This window comes from Plecotus auritus, assembly GCF_963455305.1.
Source record: "Plecotus auritus genome assembly, chromosome: X".
Classification (NCBI taxonomy): domain Eukaryota; kingdom Metazoa; phylum Chordata; class Mammalia; order Chiroptera; family Vespertilionidae; genus Plecotus; species Plecotus auritus.
In genome coordinates, this window is record NC_137784.1 from 2,920,682 (window position 1) to 2,939,638 (window position 18,957).

The following is an 18,957-nucleotide window of genomic DNA, read 5'->3' on the forward strand; positions in this document are numbered from 1 at the left end:
GCTCGGTGGTTGAGCATCTACCTGGGAACCAGGAGGTCACGGATCGACTCCCTTCTGGTCAGGGCACATGCCTGGGGTTGTGGGCTCGATCCCCAGTGTGGGGCGTGCAGGAGGCAGCCGATCCATGATTCTCCCTCATCATGGATGTTTCTCTCCCCCCATCTCCCTTCCTCTCTAAAAACAATAAAAATAAAATGTGTTAAGTGCAGAAGAAAAAAGAACTACAGGCGTGTTTGAAAACTCTCCATTTTCTCCTCACCTGTCTCACAGGGTGGCTCTCGCTTCCACAGGCCTCGTGGCTGCGAGGTGAGGCTAAGATGAGCATAACCAGCGACGAGGTGAACTTCCTGGTGTATCGCTACCTCCAGGAGTCAGGTAAGGTCACTCCGCTTCTGTGGGGGAAACCACCTTTCTGTGGGGGAACTCATATTCCCATGGGGGAACGCCCCTTTCTGTAAGGGGACACATCTTCCTGTGGGGGAAACGCAACTTCCTTTGGGGGCAACACACCTTCCTGTGGGGGAACCTATCTTCCTTTGGGGAAACCTAATCTTCCTATGGGGGGAACACACCTTCCTGTGGGGGAACCTATCTTCCTTTGGGGAAACCTAATCTTCCTATGCGGGGGGAACACACCTTCCTGTGGGGGAACACACCTTCCTGTGGGGGAACACATCTTGTTGTGGGGGAACACATCTTCCTGTGGGGGAAACATACCTTCTTGTGAGGGAACCCTTCTTCCTGTGGTGGAAATGCACCTTTCTGTGGAGAAAAACATCTTCCTATGGGGAAAATCTTCTTCCTGTGGAGGAAACACACTTTTCTATGGAGGAAACACACCTATCTGTGGGGGAAACACACCCTGCCGTGGGCAAAAGTCACCTTCCTGTGGGGGAACGCACCTTCCTGAGGGGAAAATGCACCTTCTTTGAGGAAACACATCTTCCTGTGGGGGAATGCATTTTACTGTGGGGAAATGCACCTACCTGTGGGGAAAACGCACCTTCCTATACGGGAACCCTTTTTCTTGAGGGGGAAATACACCTTCATGTGGGCGAGCACATCTTCCTTTAGGGAATCGCACCTTCCTGTGTGGGAACCTATTTTCCTATGGGGGAACCTAATCTTGCTGTGGGGTGACTTTCCTGTGAGGGAACACGTCTTCCTGTGGGGAAACACATCTTCCTGTGGGGGAACCTTACCTTCCTGTGGGGGGAACACACATGCCAATGGGGGCAATGCACCTTCCTGTGAGGCAACACATCTTCCTGCTGGGGAATTCATTTTCCTGTGGGGGAAAGTCACCTTTTTGTGAGGGAACACGTGTACCTTTTGGGCAAACGCACCTTTCTGTCAGAGGAATGTACCTTCCTGTCAGGGAAAACAGCTTCCTGAAAGGAACATATCTTCCCCTGGGGAACCTACCTTCCTGTGGGGGAATCTGATCTTCCTGTGAGGGAAACATACCTTCCTGTGGGAGGAACACACCTTCCTGTGAAAAACACATCTTCCTGTGGGAGAACACATCTTCCTGTGGGGGAACTCATCTTCCTGAGGGAAATGCACCTTCCTGTGTGGGAACCCTTTTTCTTGTGGGGGAAACACACCTTCCTGTGAAGAAACACATCTTTCGGTGGGGGATACTCAACTTCCTGGGGAGGAAATTCATCTTCCTTTTAGGGAAAGGTACCTTCTTTTGTGGAAACCTAACCTTCCTGTGGGGAAAACACACCCTCCTGTGAGAGAAAACATCTTCTTGTGGGGAAAACACACATTCCTGTGAAGAAACACATCTTCCAGTGGGGGAAACTCAACTTCCTGTGGGGGAAATTTATCTTCCTGTGTGGGAATCCTTTCTGTCAGGGAAAGGCACCTTTCTCTGGGGAAACGCACCTTCCTGTAGGGGAATGCAGCTTCCTGTGGGGGAAACGCACCTTCCTGTGAGAGAACACATCTATCCGTGCGGGAAAGGCACCTTCCTGTGGGGGAACCTTATCTTCCTGTGGGACGAACACTCATGCCAGTGGGGGCAACACACCTTCCTGTGAGGCAACATATCTTCCTGCTGGGGAATTCATTTTCCTGTGGCGGAAAGGCACCTTTTTGTGAGGGAACACATGTACCTTTTGGGGAAACGCACCTTTCTGTGGGAGGAACACACTTTCCTGTGAGAGAAAACAGCTTCCTGTAGGTAAGCACATCTTCCTCTGGGGGAACACATCTTCCTATAGGGGAAACGCACCTTCCTGTGGGAGAACGCATCTTCCTGTGGGGAAATGCACCTTCCTGTGTAGGAACGCACCTTCCAATGAGGAAACACATGTACCTTTTGGGAAATGCACCTTTCTGTAGGGGAGCCCATCTTCCTGTGGGGCAGGGGCAGTGGGGGGGACGCAGGGGAACACACTTTCCTGTGAGGGAACCTATCGTTCTGTGGTGGAACACATCCTCCTATAGGTGAACACTTCTTTCTGTGGAGAAACAATTCTCCCATTGGGGGAAACACTTCTTCCTTTGGGGGAAATGCACCTTCCTGTGTGAGAACCTTCCTGTGGGGGAACCTATTCTTCCTGTGGGGGGAACACACCTTCCTTTAATGGGGAACACACCTTCCTGTATGGGAACACATCTTCCTATGGGGGAAACGCACCTTCCGGTAGAGGAGCACACCTTGTAGGGGAACTCTTCTTCTTGTGGTGGAAATACACCTTCCAGTGGGGGAAAACACCTTCCTGTGGGGCAAACACACCTTCCGGTAGGGGAGCGCATCTTTCTGAGGGGGGAAATGCAGCTTCCTGTGAGGGAACCCATCATTCTGTGGGGGAACACATCTTCCTGTAGTGGAATACATCTTCCTGTAGGTGAACACATCTTTCTGTGGGGAAACCATTCTCCCATTGGGAGAAACACACCTTCCTGTGGGGGGAACACTTCTTCCTTTGGAGGAAATGCACCTTCCTGTGTGGGAACCTAATCTTCCTGTGAGGGAAACACACCTTCCTGTGGGGGAATCCTTCATCCTGTGGGGGGAATGCGCCTTCTTGTGGGAGAAGTGCACCTTCGTGTGGCAGAACCCTTCTTCCTGTGGTGGAAATGCACCTTCCTGTGGGGAAAAACACCTTCCTGTGGGGGAAACACAACTTTCTGTGAGGGAACTCTTTCCTATGGGGGAAATGCAACTTCCTTTGGGGAAAACATTCTTCCTGTGGGGTAAACGCACCTTTCTCTGGGAAAACACATCTTCCTTTGCGGGAAACACACCTTGTTTTGGGGGAACCCATCTTCTTTTGGGGAAATGCATCTTTCTTTGGGGGAAATGCACCTTCCTGTGCGGGAACCCTTCTTCCTGTGAAGTAAACGCACCTTCCTGTGGAGAAGTGCATAATCCTGTGGGGGAAAGGCACCTTCCTGTGGGGAAATGCACCTTCCTATGGGGGAATCACACTTTCTTGTCGGGTGAACCCACCTTCCTGTGGGGAAACCATTCTTCCTTTGGTGGAAACATACCTTCCTACCCAGCTGGCATGGCTCAGTGGTTGAGCATCAACCTATGAACTATGAGGTCATGGTTCGATTCCTGGTCAAGACACATGCCCAGGTTGCAAGTTTGGTCCCCAGTGCAGGGGCATGCAGGAGGCAGCCCATCAGTGATTTTCTCTCATTAATGTTTCTATCTCTCCCTCTCCCTTCCTTTCTGAAATCAATAAAAATATTTTTAAAGAAAGAGGGAGGGGGGAGGGAGGGAAGGAAGGAAGGGGAGAGAGAGAGAGAGAGAGAGAGAGAGAGAGAGAGAGAGAGAGAGAAAGGAAGAAAGGAAGGAAGGAAGGAAGAAAGAAAACGCACCTTCCTGTAGGGAAACACATCTTCCTTCGGGGGAAACGCAACTTCCTGTGAGGGAACACTCTTTCCTGTGGGGGAAATGCACCTTCCTGTGGGGAAAACATTCTTCCTGTGGGGTAAATGCACCTTTCTCTGGGAAAACACATCTTCCTTTGCAGGAAACGCACCTTGTTTTGGGGGAACCCATCTTCCTTTGGGGAAATGCACCTTCCTTTGGAGGAAACGCACCTTCCTGTGGGGAAATGCATATTCCTGTGGGGAAATGCACCTTCCTGTGGGAGAATCTCACTTTCCTGTGGGGTGAACCCACCTTCCTGTGAGGGAACCCTTCTCCCTATAGGGGAACTTTTCTTCTTGTGGTGGAAATGCATTTTCCTATGGGGAAAAACACCTTACTGTGGGGAAACCCTTGTTCCTGTGGGGGATATGCACCTTCTTGTGGGGAAACACCTTTCTGTGGGAGAAATGCACCCTCCTCTGAGGAAAGGGCACCTTCCTGTGGGGGAACCCTTCACCCCGGGAGTTGGGAGACACATCTTTTATTGGGGGAAATGCACCTTCCTTTTGTGGGAACCCTTCGTCCTGTGGGGGGAAACGCACCTTCCTTTGGGGGAAATGCACCTTCCTGTGAAGACACCCTTTTTCCTATGGGGAAAATGCACCCTCCTCTGGGGGAATACATCTTCCTTTGGGGGAAATGCACCTTGTTTCGGGGGAACACACCTTCCTGTGGGGGAAATGCACTTTCCTGTGCGGGAACCCTTCTTCCTGTGGAGTAAACACACCGTCCTGTGGGGGAACGCATCTTCCTGTGGGGAAATGCACCTTCCTGTACAGGAACCCTTCTTCCTGTGGGTGAACACATCTTCCTCTGGAGGAAACGCGCCTTCCTGTGTGGGAACTTACCTTCCTGTGGGGGGATTGTACCTTCCTGTGCGGGAACGCATTTTCCTGTGGGAAACACTTCTTCCTTCGGGGAAACACACCTTCCTGTGGAGGAATCCCACTTTTCTGTGGGGTGAACCCTTCTTCCTTGGGGAAAACGAACCCTATTGTGTGGGAAAGGCACCTTCCTGTGGGGAACCCTTCATCTTGGGGGAAAATGCCCCTTCCTGTGGGGGAAGTGCACCTTCCTATGAGGGAACACATCTTCCTGTGGGGGAAACAAACCTTCCGGTGGGAGAATGCATCTTACTGTGGGCAAATGCACCTAGCTATGGGAAATGCACCTTCTTGAATGGGAACCCCTCTCCCTGTGGGGGAACTCATCTTCCTGTGTCAGAACCTAATCTTCCTGTGGGGGAACACAGGTTTTTGTGGGGGAACGCAACTTCCTGTGGGGGAAACACACTTTCCTGTGGGGGAACACATCTTCCTATGGGGGAAACTCACCTTCCTGTGCAGGAACCCTTCCTGTGGGAGAAATGCACCTTCCTGTTGGGAAAAACACCTTCCTCTGGGGAAACCATTCTTCCTGTGGGGGAAACATACCTTTCTGTGGGGGAAACATACCTTTCTGTGGGGAAAACATACCTTTCTGTGGGGGAAACACACCTTGCTGTGGGGGAACGCACCTTCCTGTATGGGAACCTATCTTCCTGTGGGGGAAATGCACCTATCTGCTAGGGAACCCTTCTTTAGGTGGGGGAAAGGCACCTTCTTGTGATTGAACACACCTTCCTGTGGGAGAATCCTTCATCCTCTGGGAGAAACACACCTTCCTGTGAGGGAACACATCTTCCTGTGGGGGAAATTCACCTTCCTGTGGGGGAACGCAGCTTCCTGTAGAGAGAACGCACCTTCCTGTTGGGGAAGCACACCTTCCTGTGTGGAATTGCACCTTTCTATAGGGGAAATGCACCTTCCTGGGTGTAAACGCACGTTTTTGTGGGAGAAATGCACCTTCCTGTGGGGGAACGCACCTTCCTGTATGGGAACCTATCTTCCTGTGGGGGAAATTCACCTTCCTGTGGGGGAAATGCACCTTCCTGTGGGGAACACATCTTCCTGTGGGGGAAACGTACCTTCCAATGGGGGAACCACCGGCCCCGTCGAGTGTGATCAATCAGGGATGGGGGTGCAGGCCCCTACAGGACCCAGAGTATTCCTAGGGGCAGGAGAAGGGTTTTGTTCCTGAGGTGACATGGAGGATGATATTCCTTCTTCCCTGGGCGTTTCTGTTCAGATCAGATCTTCTTGGAGAAGATACTAGCCCAGTCGAGGTTGCGTTGAACTGGCTGCGCGATGGGGTGCTCTCAGCCTCGGCCATCAGCAGAGCAGTTACGGGCAGCAGGGTAGATAGGAAGGAACCCCTTGGATTAAGCACCTCTGATTTATTGAGTTTCCTCCACCACCCCCAGAAAATGGGGTGCCCTACGCAATTTTCTGACACTCAGGAATAGCTCTTGTTTCTCCCAGTGCTTTTGAGTATGAGTGAGAATTTCCTTTCCGTAAGCAGTGTGCAGGCCCAGTGCGGAGCGGGCCTTGTGCATAGTAGCCGCGGTCCTCGGGGGGCAGCAGGGGGCACTGAGGGTGCCATGGGGCCCGGCCCCTGGCACAGCGTTGTCCACACGAGAGCGGGATTCCTCACACGAGCCCGTGCACACCGCTGAACTTTGCTTCCCCATTACACAGCATCAGGCTGCCCCCAACAGGGCTGCCTAACCCCGCTCACAGAATTGCTTGTGGGTGTGTCCGTTTGTTTTTAATTTGTCATTTTTATGGTTTTTTCTTCTTTATCAGCTGCATCCCCCACCCTCCCTACTGGGGATGTGCCCACAACCAAGGTACGTGCCCTTGACTGGAATCGAACCTGGGACCCTTGAGTCCGCAGGCCGGCGCTCTACCCACTGAGCCACACCGGTTAGGCTCTTTTTTGTTTTTTTAATCCTCACCCGAGGATATTTTTCCATTGATTTTCAGAGAGATTGGAAGGGAGAGGGAAAGACAGAGAGAAACATCAATGTGAGAAAAACACATCGATGGGTTGCCTCCTGTACACACCCCGACCAGGGCCTGGGCCAGGGAGGAGCCTGCAGTCAAGGTACCTGCCTTTGACCGGAATCGAACCCGGGAAACCTTTGGTCCGCAGGCCGATGCTCTATCCGCTGAGCCAAACCGGCTAGGGCATTTTTTAAATTCTTGGTTTTTGTTTCTTTTTACATCAACTTTATTACTTCTTTTTCTTAGTTTCTAAAGGAAACACTCCTCTAGCTTTGAAAACTTTACAGCAGGGGTGGGGAACGTCCGGCCCTCGGGCCGTATGAGGCCCACGAAATCATTGGGTCTGGCCCTCCAAGGCATTCGGGGTGAGCTCATTCAATGTCTGACCAACCGGAGCAGGCTCATGTTGAAGGTGATCATTTTGTAGGGCCCCCGAATGATGTTACAAATCTCCCCATGGCCCTTGGCAGCAAAAGGTTCCCCATCGCTGATCTAAAGGCTTTGTTTGAGGTCATTCGTGAAGGTCAGGGTTTCTCAGCCTCGTACTGTGGACATCTGGGCGGGATCGCTCTTCCTCCCGGGGGCGACCTCCTGGTACTTGGGGTGTGTAGCTCACATTTATTGAGCACCTACTGTTTGCCAGGCATGATTCCAATTACGTCTCAGATGAAAAGATTAACCCCCAGGAAGGAGGCGGAGCTGCTCCCTCTTTTACAAGGAGAAACCCAGGGTGTGGACAGGGTGCTGAGTTCCCCAAGTCACACTGCCAGCAAGGCAGAAAGCTAGGATTCAGATCGGCCATCTGGTTCCAGAACCTTCCTCTTTCCAACGTGGTGAACTCGCTGGTTTGTTTTCTGACAGGAAGCCCTGTGTTCCTGGAGTACACCCTGCTTGGCTTGGACATCGTGTCCTTTTCTGTTGCTAAATTCAGCCTCCGTGCTGAATCTGGGGAATTAACGTGCATCTCACCGAGGCCAGCTGGGCTGGGATGCTCCTTTTTTAAAATATATTTTATTGATTTCAGAGAGAGGGAGGGAGAGGGAGAGAAACATCCATGATGGAGGGAGTCATGTATCCGCTGCCTCCCGCACGCCCCCCAACTGGGGATCGAGCCTGCAACCCGGGCATGTGCCCTGACTGGAACTTGAACCGTGACCTCCTGGTTCCGTAGGTCAGCGCTCAACCAGTGAGTCACGCCAGCCGGTCTGGGATATTCCTTTCTAAATGTCCTCATCAGGCCCTAGCTGGTTTGGCTCAGTGGATAGAGCGTTGGCCTGCGGACTGAAGGGTCCCGGGTTCGATTCCGGTCAAGGGCATGTACCTTGGTTGCGGGCACATCCCCAGTGGGAGGTGTGCAGGAGGCAGCTGATCGATGTTTCTCTCCCATCGATGTTTCTCACTCTCTATCCCTCTCCCTTCCTCTCTGTAAAAAAATCAATAAAATATATAAAAAAATAAAATAAAATAAATGTCCTCATCAGGTTTGGGGCTCAGTGGGGGTGTGCAGCGGGCAGCTGATCTATGGTTCTCTCTCATCATTGACGTTTCTCTCTCTCTCCCTTCTTCTCTGAAATCAATTAAAAAAATAAAAATAGCCCTGACCGGTGTTGCTCAGTGGATAGAGCGTCGGCTGGCAGACTCAAGGGTTCCGGGATCGATTCCGGTCAAGGGCATGTACCTTGGTTGCGGGCACATCCCCAGTAGGAGGTGTGCAGGAGGCAGCTGAGGGATGTTTCTCTCCCATCGATGTTTCTAACTCTCTATCCCTCTCCCTTCCTCTCTGTAAAAAATCAATAAAATATATTAAAAAAAATAAATAAGTAAATAAAAATAAAGCTGAGATGGCTCTACCCCCAAAGCTGTTTTCCATCCTGGGCAAATGTGGGTCTCCCTGGGCCTGTGTCTCCCCTTGCCCCCGCCCGCTTCTCCCAAAACCAGAAGCCGGGGGGCCCTGCATTGATTAGGTGATTGAGGCCCGGTGCCCCTTCGTGCCCGTGGCCGTGCCTCCGCCTGCCTCCAGGCTCACGCCCCGCCTTCCCTGTCTGGCTGCAGGCTTCTCCCACTCGGCGTTCACCTTCGGTATCGAGAGCCACATCAGCCAGTCGAACATCAACGGGACGCTGGTGCCGCCCGCCGCCCTCATCTCCATCTTGCAGAAGGGGCTGCAGTACGTGGAGGCCGAGATCAGCATCAACGAGGTATGTGCACCCCTCCCCGGCGGGGCGGCCCGCCAGCCCCTCTCTCTGGTCCTGGGAGGGCTGGCAACAGGCCCCATCCTGCACGCAGCCCGGAGGTCCTCGACGGGATGGGAGAGTGGGTGGCTTCACTGCAGGCTGCAGGGACGGCGGGCCTGGGCACACACAGGGAGTGAGCTGTCCAGGCCCCGTGCACCCAAGTGTTTTCCACACGCACACGTGGCTGGCCGGCTGCTGAGCGTCATGCAGCATGGTCTCCACACGCACACATGGCTGGCCGGCTGCTAAGCATCATGGTCTCCACACGCACACATGGATGGCCGGCTACTGAGGGTCTTGGTTTCCATACGCACACACGGATGGCCGGCTGCTGAGCGTCATGGTTTCCACATGCACACGCAGCTGGCCAGCTGCTGACCGAGCACCGCGGTGTCACGTGCGCTCCCCCCTCTGAAAACACAGCTGACCTCCCTCCACGTCCCACCTCGGGGCAGGCGTGCACCGTGCCGAGCACAGAAGGGGCGTCCTTCCCCGCGCTCTCTGAGCCCGCTGCTTCCCCGGGGACCTCAAGACTTGTTCTGTAGAATCGGTCCTGCGAGTGACCCTGACGTGCAGTCAGAGGATCGGGGAAGGACAGGGGTGACTGTCCTACTCAAGAGCATTTCAGGTGCCGGACTGGTGGCAGTGCTCACCAGAGAGCTGGTGGGAGAAGGTGACCGTAATGACAAAGTAAAATGGTGTCCATTTGCTCGTATCCCCCCTCTTTTTAGGTTGGGCTCACTGGGTAGTTGGGCCAATTTTACATGCAGGGGCAGTTTTATTTTATTTTTTTCAGAGAGGAAGGGAGAGGGAGAGAGATAAAAACATCAGTGATGAGAGAGAATCATGGATCGGCTGCCTCCTGCATGCCACAACACTGGGGATGGAGCCTGCACCCCGGGCATGTGCCCTTGACCGGGAATCGAACCCGGGACCCTTCAGTCCACAGGCTGACGCTCTGTCCACTGGCCCAAACCAGCTGGGGGGACGTTTCTTTTTTTTATCCTCACCTGAAGATGTGTTTATTGATGTTAGAGGAAGGAAGAGAGAGAAACAGCAATGTGAGAGAAACATCCATCGGTTGCCTCCCGCACGTGTCCCAACTGGGGGTCAAACCCACGACCTTTTGGGGTACGGGACGATGCTGAGCCACCGACTGGGCATGGAGGCATCTCCCGGGGCCGCCGATAGGCAGTGCCCCCAGTCAATAGGCGGATGTTCTCAGAGGGAGGCCCTCCCGGTGCACGAGGCCCTGATTTGGGCCGAGCTTTCTGCAGACACGCTCTCCCACACGGCAGGCGGTTACCCGCAGGGACTTCCCACACCTGTCCTCGCAGCTTTCTCAGCCTGGGGGCGCTGGGCGTTCCTGGGAGGGGGCATCCTGTGACCGGCAGGGCGTTGAGCAGCTCCCGGGTCTCCACCGCCACGTCAGCAGCATTTTCTGTCCCACCTTGACAACAGGAAAGGTGTCCAGGCGTAGCCCAAGGCCCCTGAGCGAGCACCCCTCCGTCATTGAGAATCATTGGATCTGGGAGAGCATCTTTTATATGAGATCCAGTAGTGCCCCAGATACAGTAGTAGAGCATCTTTTACATGAAATACGGCAGTGCCCCAGCTATAGTAGAGCACCTTTTACATGAAATATGATAGTGCCTCAGATACAGTAGAGCACCTTTTACATGAAATATGATAGTGCCTCAGATACAGTAGAGCACCTTTTACATGAAATATGATAGTGCCTCAGATACAGTAGAGCACCTTTTACATGAAATATGATAGTGCCTCAGATACAGTAGAGCACCTTTTACATGAAATATGATAGTGCCTCAGATACAGTAGAGCACCTTTTACATGAAATATGATAGTGCCTCAGATACAGTAGAGCACCTTTTACATGAAATACGGCAGTGCTTCAGCTACAAAGAGCACCTTTTACATTAAATATGGCAGTGCCCCAGCTACAGTAGAGCACCTTTTATATGAAATACAGCAGTGCCTCAGCTACAGTAGAGCACCTTTTACATGAAATACGGCAGTGCCCCAGTTCAGTGTGGTATTTACCAAACATTGGGTCCCCCACTGAGGACAGCATTACGCCCTGTCCTACACCCAGGCTCAGCCCCCACACACACTGCCCACCGCCTGCCCCTCCTCGCCTCTGCCCGCACCTGTCTGCCTGCGGTGCCAATAGCCCAGTGCCAGGAGCTTCGGGGCTGATGGCCGTCCCCTGGCTTCCCCCAGGATGGCACGGTGTTCGATGGCCGCCCCATAGAGTCCCTGTCCCTGATCGATGCCGTGATGCCCGATGTGGTGCAGACGAGGCAGCAGGCCTTCCGGGAGAAGCTCGCACAGCAGCAGGCCAGTGCGGCAGCCGCAGCGGCAGCGGCAGCAGCAGCAGCAGCAGCAGCAGCCACGGTGGCCACGACAGCCACGACAGCCACGGTGACCCCAGCAGCTGTTTCCCAGCCCAACGCCCCAAAGAATGGGGAAGCCACAGTGAACGGGGAGGAGAATGGAGCACATGCCATAAGTAAGTGCGGGCATGTAGTATGCAGATGCGGGTGCATGTGTATCTGTGCACACATGTGCCTGTGTTCGGTTGTGTGCAACTGTGTATGTGTGCGTGTGGATGTATGTGCGTACACCTGTGTATGTCCTAGGCCTGCGGTCGGCAAACTGCGGCTTGCGAGCCACATGCGGCTCTTTGGCCCCTGGAGTGTGGCTCTTCCACAAAATACCCTGGCCTGGGCGAGTCTATTTTGAAGAAGTGGCATTAGAAGAAGTTTAAGTTTAAAAAATTTGGCTCTCCAAAGAAATTTCAGCCGTTGTATTGTTGCTATTTGGCTCTGATGACTAATGAGTTTGCCGACCACTGTCCTAGGCAGATGTGAGTGTTCTTCCCTGGGTGAAATTTGCTTCCCTCGGATCAGCTGTGCAGCCGCCCCGGCCCTGAGGGTCGAGGTGACGATGGTGTTTACACCTCACCCCGTGGCCTCCTCACATCCAGCCTCCTGGCCACAGCGCAGCCCCGTGGCAGGTTACCGTGAGCAGGTGCAGGCCACCGAATTCTTCACGTCCGTCCTACGTTGCTCAGCCACGCGGCTTCCGTTCGCTCCCACAGATAACCACTCGAAGCCCATGGAAATAGACGGGGACGTTGAGATCCCACCCAACAAAGCCACGGTGCTTCGGGGCCACGAGTCTGAGGTCTTCATCTGCGCCTGGAACCCCGTCAGCGACCTCCTGGCCTCGGGGTAAGGGCGTCAGCCTGGGGTGCCCTGGGCGGGGAGCCCAGCTGCTCTGCGCGCAGTACAGTCCCGCCTCCGGAGCGCGTTCCCTCTCACCTACCTGGGCACCTGCCCAGGGGTGCAGACCGAAGCCTGGGGCACCCCTGCCTTGGGTTGGGCTTAGGGCAGGCCGTGCCCCTGGGTCTCTCGCGGTGCCCGGCCCGAGCCGCTTGGCCTGGAGCCGTGGCCTGCCTCTGCCCGTCGGCTGCGGGCCCTGACACGGTTGCATGGTGGGAAAAGGGAGAAACCCAAGGCACGCTGGTAGCTGACTGCGGGGCGCTTCCTTCTGCAGGTCCGGAGACTCAACGGCGCGGATCTGGAACCTGAACGAGAGAAGCAACGGGGCGTCCACCCAGCTCGTGCTGCGGCACTGCATCCGCGAGGGCGGCCACGACGTGCCCAGCAACAAGGACGTGACCTCGCTGGACTGGAACGTAAGCCCCGGCCGCCTCCCACGTGCTGGGCCGCCTGGTGCCACGTGGGGTGCGGGGGTGCTGGGGACGCGGGGCTCCCTTCCTGAGTGCTAGCCAGGTCATGTCGGGCTCCTTCCCAGCATTAGCCTGCGTCTCCGAGCAGCCAAGGAAACATGACTTCTACCTTCATATTTCTTTTTTTTTAATGTTTTTATTGATCTCAGAGAGGAAGAAAGAGGGAGAGATAGAAACATCGATGATGAGAGAGAGTCATCAACCAGCTGCCTCCTGCACGCCCCACCACTGGGGATCAAGCCTGCAACCCGGGTACATTCCCTGACCGGGAATCCTGGTTCACAGGTCGACGCTCAACCCCTGAGCCACACCGGCCGGGCTGGGGACCAGTTATCAATGTGAGAATGTTCTAGCCCTGGGGTGAGAGGTTCTCTTCCCTGTGTCAGAACTGCTCTGCTAAGCTGTTTCTGTTGGCCTGTTTCTTTCCGGCCCGCAGAGCGATGGGACGCTGCTGGCTACAGGCTCCTACGATGGCTTTGCGAGAATCTGGACGGAAGACGGTGAGTGCTGCCACCCTCGGGTTGGGGTCGGAGAAGAGCGGCTTTGGTGTGGAAGCGCCACGTGAACGGCCATGGCCTTGAAGTCAGCGTGTTTGTTGTTTGTTTACTTACTCAACAGGTAACCTGGCCAGCACCTTAGGCCAACACAAAGGCCCCATCTTTGCCTTGAAATGGAACAAAAAGGGGAATTACATTTTGAGCGCTGGTGTGGACAAAGTGAGTATTCGCTAAAATACGTCTTTGACCTGTAGACGCTTATTGGTGTTGAACCTCTGGATAACATCGTGGTTTCTTTGAAATCTGAGGCTTTCTGCTTCCTCTTAAGAAATGCGTGGTGCTTGGCGGTGACCTTGCCGGCCATTTCTAGCCCGTTACTTTTTTATATATATATACAGCATACACCGAGTGGCCAGATTATGATGATCTCTGAACACATAATCATCTGGCCACTCAGTGTATTTCCTATATAATAAAAGGCTAATATGCAAATTGTCCCCTCAACCAGGAGTTCGACCAGCAGGCAGGCCGGCCAACCGCCCATGTCCCCTCCCCCTGACCAGGCTGGCCGAACCCCACCCATGCACGAATTCATGCACTGGGCCTCTAATGCACACACACACACACACACACACACACACACACACACTCACACACACTGAGTGGCCAGATTATTATGCATTCAGAGATCATCATAATCTGGCCACTTGGTGTATATATGTTTTTAAAATATGTTTTTACTGACTTCAGAGAGGAATGGAGAAGGAGAGACAGAAACATCAATGATGAGAGAGAATCATTGATCCACTGCCTCCTGCACGCCCCCTACTGGGGATCCATCCCGCAACCCGGGCATGTGCTCTGAATGTAAATCGAACCGTGACCTCCTGGTTCCTTGGTCAATGCTCAACCACTGAGCCACGCCAGCCAGGCGCCCGTCATGTCTTAATATGTCGCACACTCCACAGACCGTGGTGCAAAGCTCCCCTGTTCACTTGAGGTGCACACAGCTCAGCGACAGCCTTAGGGCCGAAAGTCCTGGCCATCTGGCCCTTGGCAAAAAGAGCTTTGCTGAACTCCACTCTCCAATGTGACCCTCTAGGCCATTGAATTGTGTCTTCTTTATCTCTCTCTTTTAAGCCAGTAAACCCTTTGTTCCAACTTCGCAGTCTCATTTCCTTTTACCTTTCGTTTAAAAACAAACATATTTTTATTGATTTCAGAGAAGAAGGGAGAAGGAGAGAGAGATAGAAACATCAATGATGAGAACCATGGATCAGCTGCCTTCTGCACACCCCTCCTGGGGATCGAGCCTGCAACCCAGGCATGTGCCCTGACTGGAATTGAACCAGGACCCTTCAGTCCGCAGGCCGCTCTGTCCACTGAGCCAAACCGGCTAGGGCTCTTTTCTTTTTTTCCTCTATTTTTATTGATTTCAGAGACAAAGAGAGGAACAGAAAGATAAAAGCATCAACGATGAGAGTCATCATTCAGCTGCCTCCTGCACACCCACACTGGGGACTGAGCCCACAACCCAGGCACGTGCCCTTGACCGGAAATCGAACCGTTATCTCCTGGTTCCTAGGTCAACTTTCAAGCACTGAGCCATGCCAGCCGGGCGACAGCCTCATTCCCAATATGAGAAGCTGAGGCGTTGTGGTTGGCACACTAGCTAGAGGCTCTCGTGGAGCGGCCGCCGGACTTTCAATGAGGGGCTCTACGTCAGGTGCTCCCCACACACCACTGCGTCTTGTACGTGGCTGATGCGGTTACTACAGTAACTTGTAGGGGTAATCAGCAACCTGAAGGAGCACTTTCCCGCCTCTGTTGGCCTATTGGGTGCTCTCGGATGGGAGGTGGGCATACAGAACATGGACCCCAGGCCACAGAGAGCCTTGCGGACTTGCCTAGGGACACGCTGGCCAGGGACACACTGGCCCAGGGACACGCTGGCCAGGAACACGCTGACCAGAGACACGCTGGCCCAGGGACACACTGACCAGGGACACGCTGGCTCAGGGACACACTGGCTCAGGGACACACTGACCAGGTACACACTGACCATGAACACGCTGGCTCAGGGACACGCTGGCTCAGGGACACGCTGACCCAGGGACACGCTGACCAGGGACACGCTGACCATGGACATGCTGACCCAGGGACATGCTGACCAGGGACACGCTGACCAGGGACACACTGGTGTGGAGAGGACGTGGGTTGGAGGCAGCCCCTGGGTCCGGCCCGCAGTTACTGCCCTTTCACAGAAGAGTAGCCAGTGCTTTGCGTCCCCACCTCCTTACTGCCTCAGGAGCTACTGTTCTCATATTCACGTCTGATTTTCCACCCGATGGTCAGTGGTCACTACCAGGACCTGAGCTATTTGGTCACTGGAAGTGCACGTTTGCAGTTCTGTCGGCCTTTGGCAACGCACTGTCTGCCTTCACCAGCCAGCCACGGCCGAGATAATAATAGCGTTCAGATAGTAATGCCCGGGAGGAAGTGTAATTTATGGGGAATCTGGTGCTGACCTTCAGTGGAAGCAACCCCAGGGGGCTAAAGTATATTTCAGATTCTTTCTTTTTTTTAATGAATACATTTGAATTGATTTCTGAGAGCAAGGGAGAGGGAGAGATAGAAACATCTATGATGAGAGAGAATCATTGATCGGCTGCCTCCTGCACGCCCCACACTGGGGAATGAACCCGCAACCGTGCAACCCGGGCATGTGCCCTGACCAGGAATAGAACCCCAACCTCCTGGTTCATAGGTCAGCGCTCAACCCCTGAGCCACGCCAGCCGAGCTAGTTCAGATTCTTAACAGCTCCTGCGTAATGAATGTTTTCTTTTGTCTGGGGTATATCTAATGTAGACATCAACCAAATGACTTGATTACTGATGTAGTGTGTGAAATTGCATCAGAATTGTGAGTTTATATATTCTCGGCAGCACCTGGTTTTGGGGAGTCAGAAAAGTGTTAGACCCACCCAACGAAATGAGCAAAAGATGTTCATTGGTCTAGAGCTGACCCAAAACGTCGAGAATCCTTAATCCGGTTTCAGAGGTACTCACTGCCCCGAGTATTTCCTCTGAAAATGCCTGCCATCAACACAACTTACAACCAGTTCTTCTTCAACCAGGAGCTCTCTTGTTGGCCACAGGGAGGTTCCGGTTAAGTGAGCTGATGAAGACGAAATCCCAGTGGTTTCCCTGAGCTGCCTCCCGGGCTTCCCTGTCTTCCCAACACCAAGGAGATTCCTCAGGATTCCTGCTTGTTTTCCAGGGAAACCGTCTCTCTCCCTTCTTTTTTTTTTTTTTTTTTTTTTTTTTTTTAATATATTTTATTGATTTTTTACAGAGAGGAAGGGAGAGGGATAGAGAGCTAGAAACATCGATGAGAGAGAAACATCGATCAGCTGCCTCCTGCACACCTCCTACTGGGGTTGTGCCCGCCACCAAGGTACATGCCCTTGACCGGAATCGAACCCGGGACCTTTCAGTCCGCAGGCTGACGCTCTATCCACTGAGCCAAACCGGTTTCGGCTCTCTCCCTTCTTTATAGACCGCTGCGCGGGTGCCTCGTGCCAGTGCGGCTCAGTTGCTCTGCTCTTTATCCCCAATTCGGGGCGTGACCGATGCCCTGGGCAGTTTTCAGAAATGCCCGTTTCTTCCTTAGCTCTTCATTTGGAAAAGTGCCGGAAAGATACGTAGATACGCTTTATTACAGCCTTGGGCAAACTACGGCCCGCAGGCCAGATCCGGCTGTTCTATCCGGTTCTCTTGCTCTCCCCTCCGCTCCTTTACTTTGCATTTATATTAGTTCACACAAACACTCCATCCATGCTTTTGTTGCGGCCCTCCGGTCCAGTTTAAGAACCCATTGTGGCCCTTGAGTCAAAAAGTTTGCCCACCCCTGCTTTTTTATGAGTTTTTTCACCTTGTAATGGGAGAGGGGAACCCCCACCATATTGGTACTTTGCCAGTGATCAGTTACAGCGGCTGTGTCTTGTGGAGTCGCCACCAGCCCACCTGGCTCTGGAGATGGTTACATCTGAAACACCGGCTTCCACAGACGTAGGCACAAAGGCTGCCCAGGAGCTCATGAACAGCTATACACTGGCCACAGGTTGAAACAGTATTTTGGCCAGACTGGGGTAAAATAAAATGTGTAGTGAAAAAGCAGTTTCATGGCCACAGCAACCTCGGTTCATATCCGAGTCACAGCACCAAAAAACGTAAAGAAAAGGTAGTTTTCACAGTTCCCTCTTTTTCTTTTTTTATCGAGTGCTTATTTACTCGGAAACAGAGCTCCCCGCGTGGCTTGCGTCCTGTGTTAATTGGGCAGCACTGGAGTGGAGGGAGGAGGGGCCCCTGCCTCGTCTTCCGAGAGAAGACGGCGAGAAGAACACTCACTAACGTTTCCTTTTCGTTTGCGGAGTACAGACAACAATAATTTGGGATGCCCACACGGGAGAAGCCAAACAGCAGTTTCCGTTTCACTCTGGTGAGTTCTTTTGGTTTGGTTTTGTAATCCTATACCATAAAAAGCTAATATGCAAATTGACCAAAACGGCGGAACGACCAGACTATGACGCGCACTGACCACCAGGGGGCAGATGCTCAATGCAAGAGCTGCCCCCTGGTGCTCAGTGTGCTCCCATAGGGGGAGCGCCGCTCAGCCAGAAGCCCTGAGCGGGGCTCACGGCTGGCGAGCAGGCCTAAGCCATCAGTCGGACATCCCCTAAGGGCTCCTGGACTGGGAGAGGGCGCAGGCCAGGCTGAGGGACTCCCCCCAGTGTATGAATGTCATGCACCAGGCCTCTAGTTTGGAAATAATAGTGCAGCGTTCCCATGATATGTCTTGTGAGGTATTCCTGACTACTACAAGGAGTGTGTCCATGGGATCCAGCTGTAATCACAGTGCTCTGAGGCGTCCACGGTACAGATTCCCCAACATCAAAGCGTGAAAAACACCCCAGGGAACCAATCCCAGGACCAGTGTGGCCTCCTTTCCCCTGCCAGCCCAGGGGAGCCGTGTTGGGGATCCCTGAGACCGTGCCCACATGGGGAGTCCCAGGACCAGTGTGGCCTCCTTTCCCCTGCCAGCCCAGGGGAGCCATGTTGGGGATCCCTGAGACCGTGCCCACATGGGGATTCCCAGGACCAGTGTGGCCTCCTTTCTCCTGCCAGCCCAGGGGAGCCGTGTTGGGGATCCCTGAGACCGTGCCCACATGGGGAGGCCCAGCTCAGGTTTGTCACGGCGGAAGGACATAGAGCACAGTCAGCCGAGAGGGGAAAGATCACAGGGTGAAATCCAGCGTTGGCAGTGGTCTTCTCTCCGGGGGTCGCCAAGGACAGGCTGAATTCCCGGAGGTGAGTGTGACAGGCCACCTGGAGCTCAGTGGAGACTCATGTCCAGGATCTTCTTGGAGGCTGGTACTGCAGGCAGCCTCTCCCTGGCTTGGACCCAGGTTCCAGACTCCTGGAAGGAACTGGCGTAAACTACTAGTTTGCAATTTAAGTGCAGAAGCTGCTCTTATCAGTTAGGGAATGGTGGGAACCTTCGGAAATCCAGATCCCCAGACGTGGGCCAAGACAGCAGGGTCTCCCTGAGGTGGGGCGTCTTTCCCACGGGTGTGCAGCCGCTGCTGTGGGCCTAGTCACGTCCCTC

The 18,957-nt window shown here is 53.6% G+C and overlaps 1 protein-coding gene across 5 annotated transcripts in view; it reads left to right on the plus strand.

Moving 5' to 3' along the window:
• TBL1X (transducin beta like 1 X-linked) overlaps positions 1-18,957 on the plus strand; it is a 137,655-nt gene that overhangs the window by 110,641 nt on the left and 8,057 nt on the right. For 4 of the 5 annotated variants that reach the window (XM_080653579.1, XM_080653581.1, XM_080653582.1 and 1 more), the window contains 8 exons: positions 271-375; positions 8,836-8,981; positions 11,259-11,547; positions 12,139-12,271; positions 12,597-12,738; positions 13,229-13,292; positions 13,411-13,508; positions 17,730-17,790. In XM_080653579.1, coding sequence (XP_080509705.1) covers positions 318-375; positions 8,836-8,981; positions 11,259-11,547; positions 12,139-12,271; positions 12,597-12,738; positions 13,229-13,292; positions 13,411-13,508; positions 17,730-17,790 — 991 coding nt within the window. In that variant the 5' untranslated portion in view covers positions 271-317. The remainder of the gene's footprint in view (positions 1-270; positions 376-8,835; positions 8,982-11,258; positions 11,548-12,138; positions 12,272-12,596; positions 12,739-13,228; positions 13,293-13,410; positions 13,509-17,729; positions 17,791-18,957) is intronic. The other variant, XM_080653578.1, reaches the window with a different exon arrangement.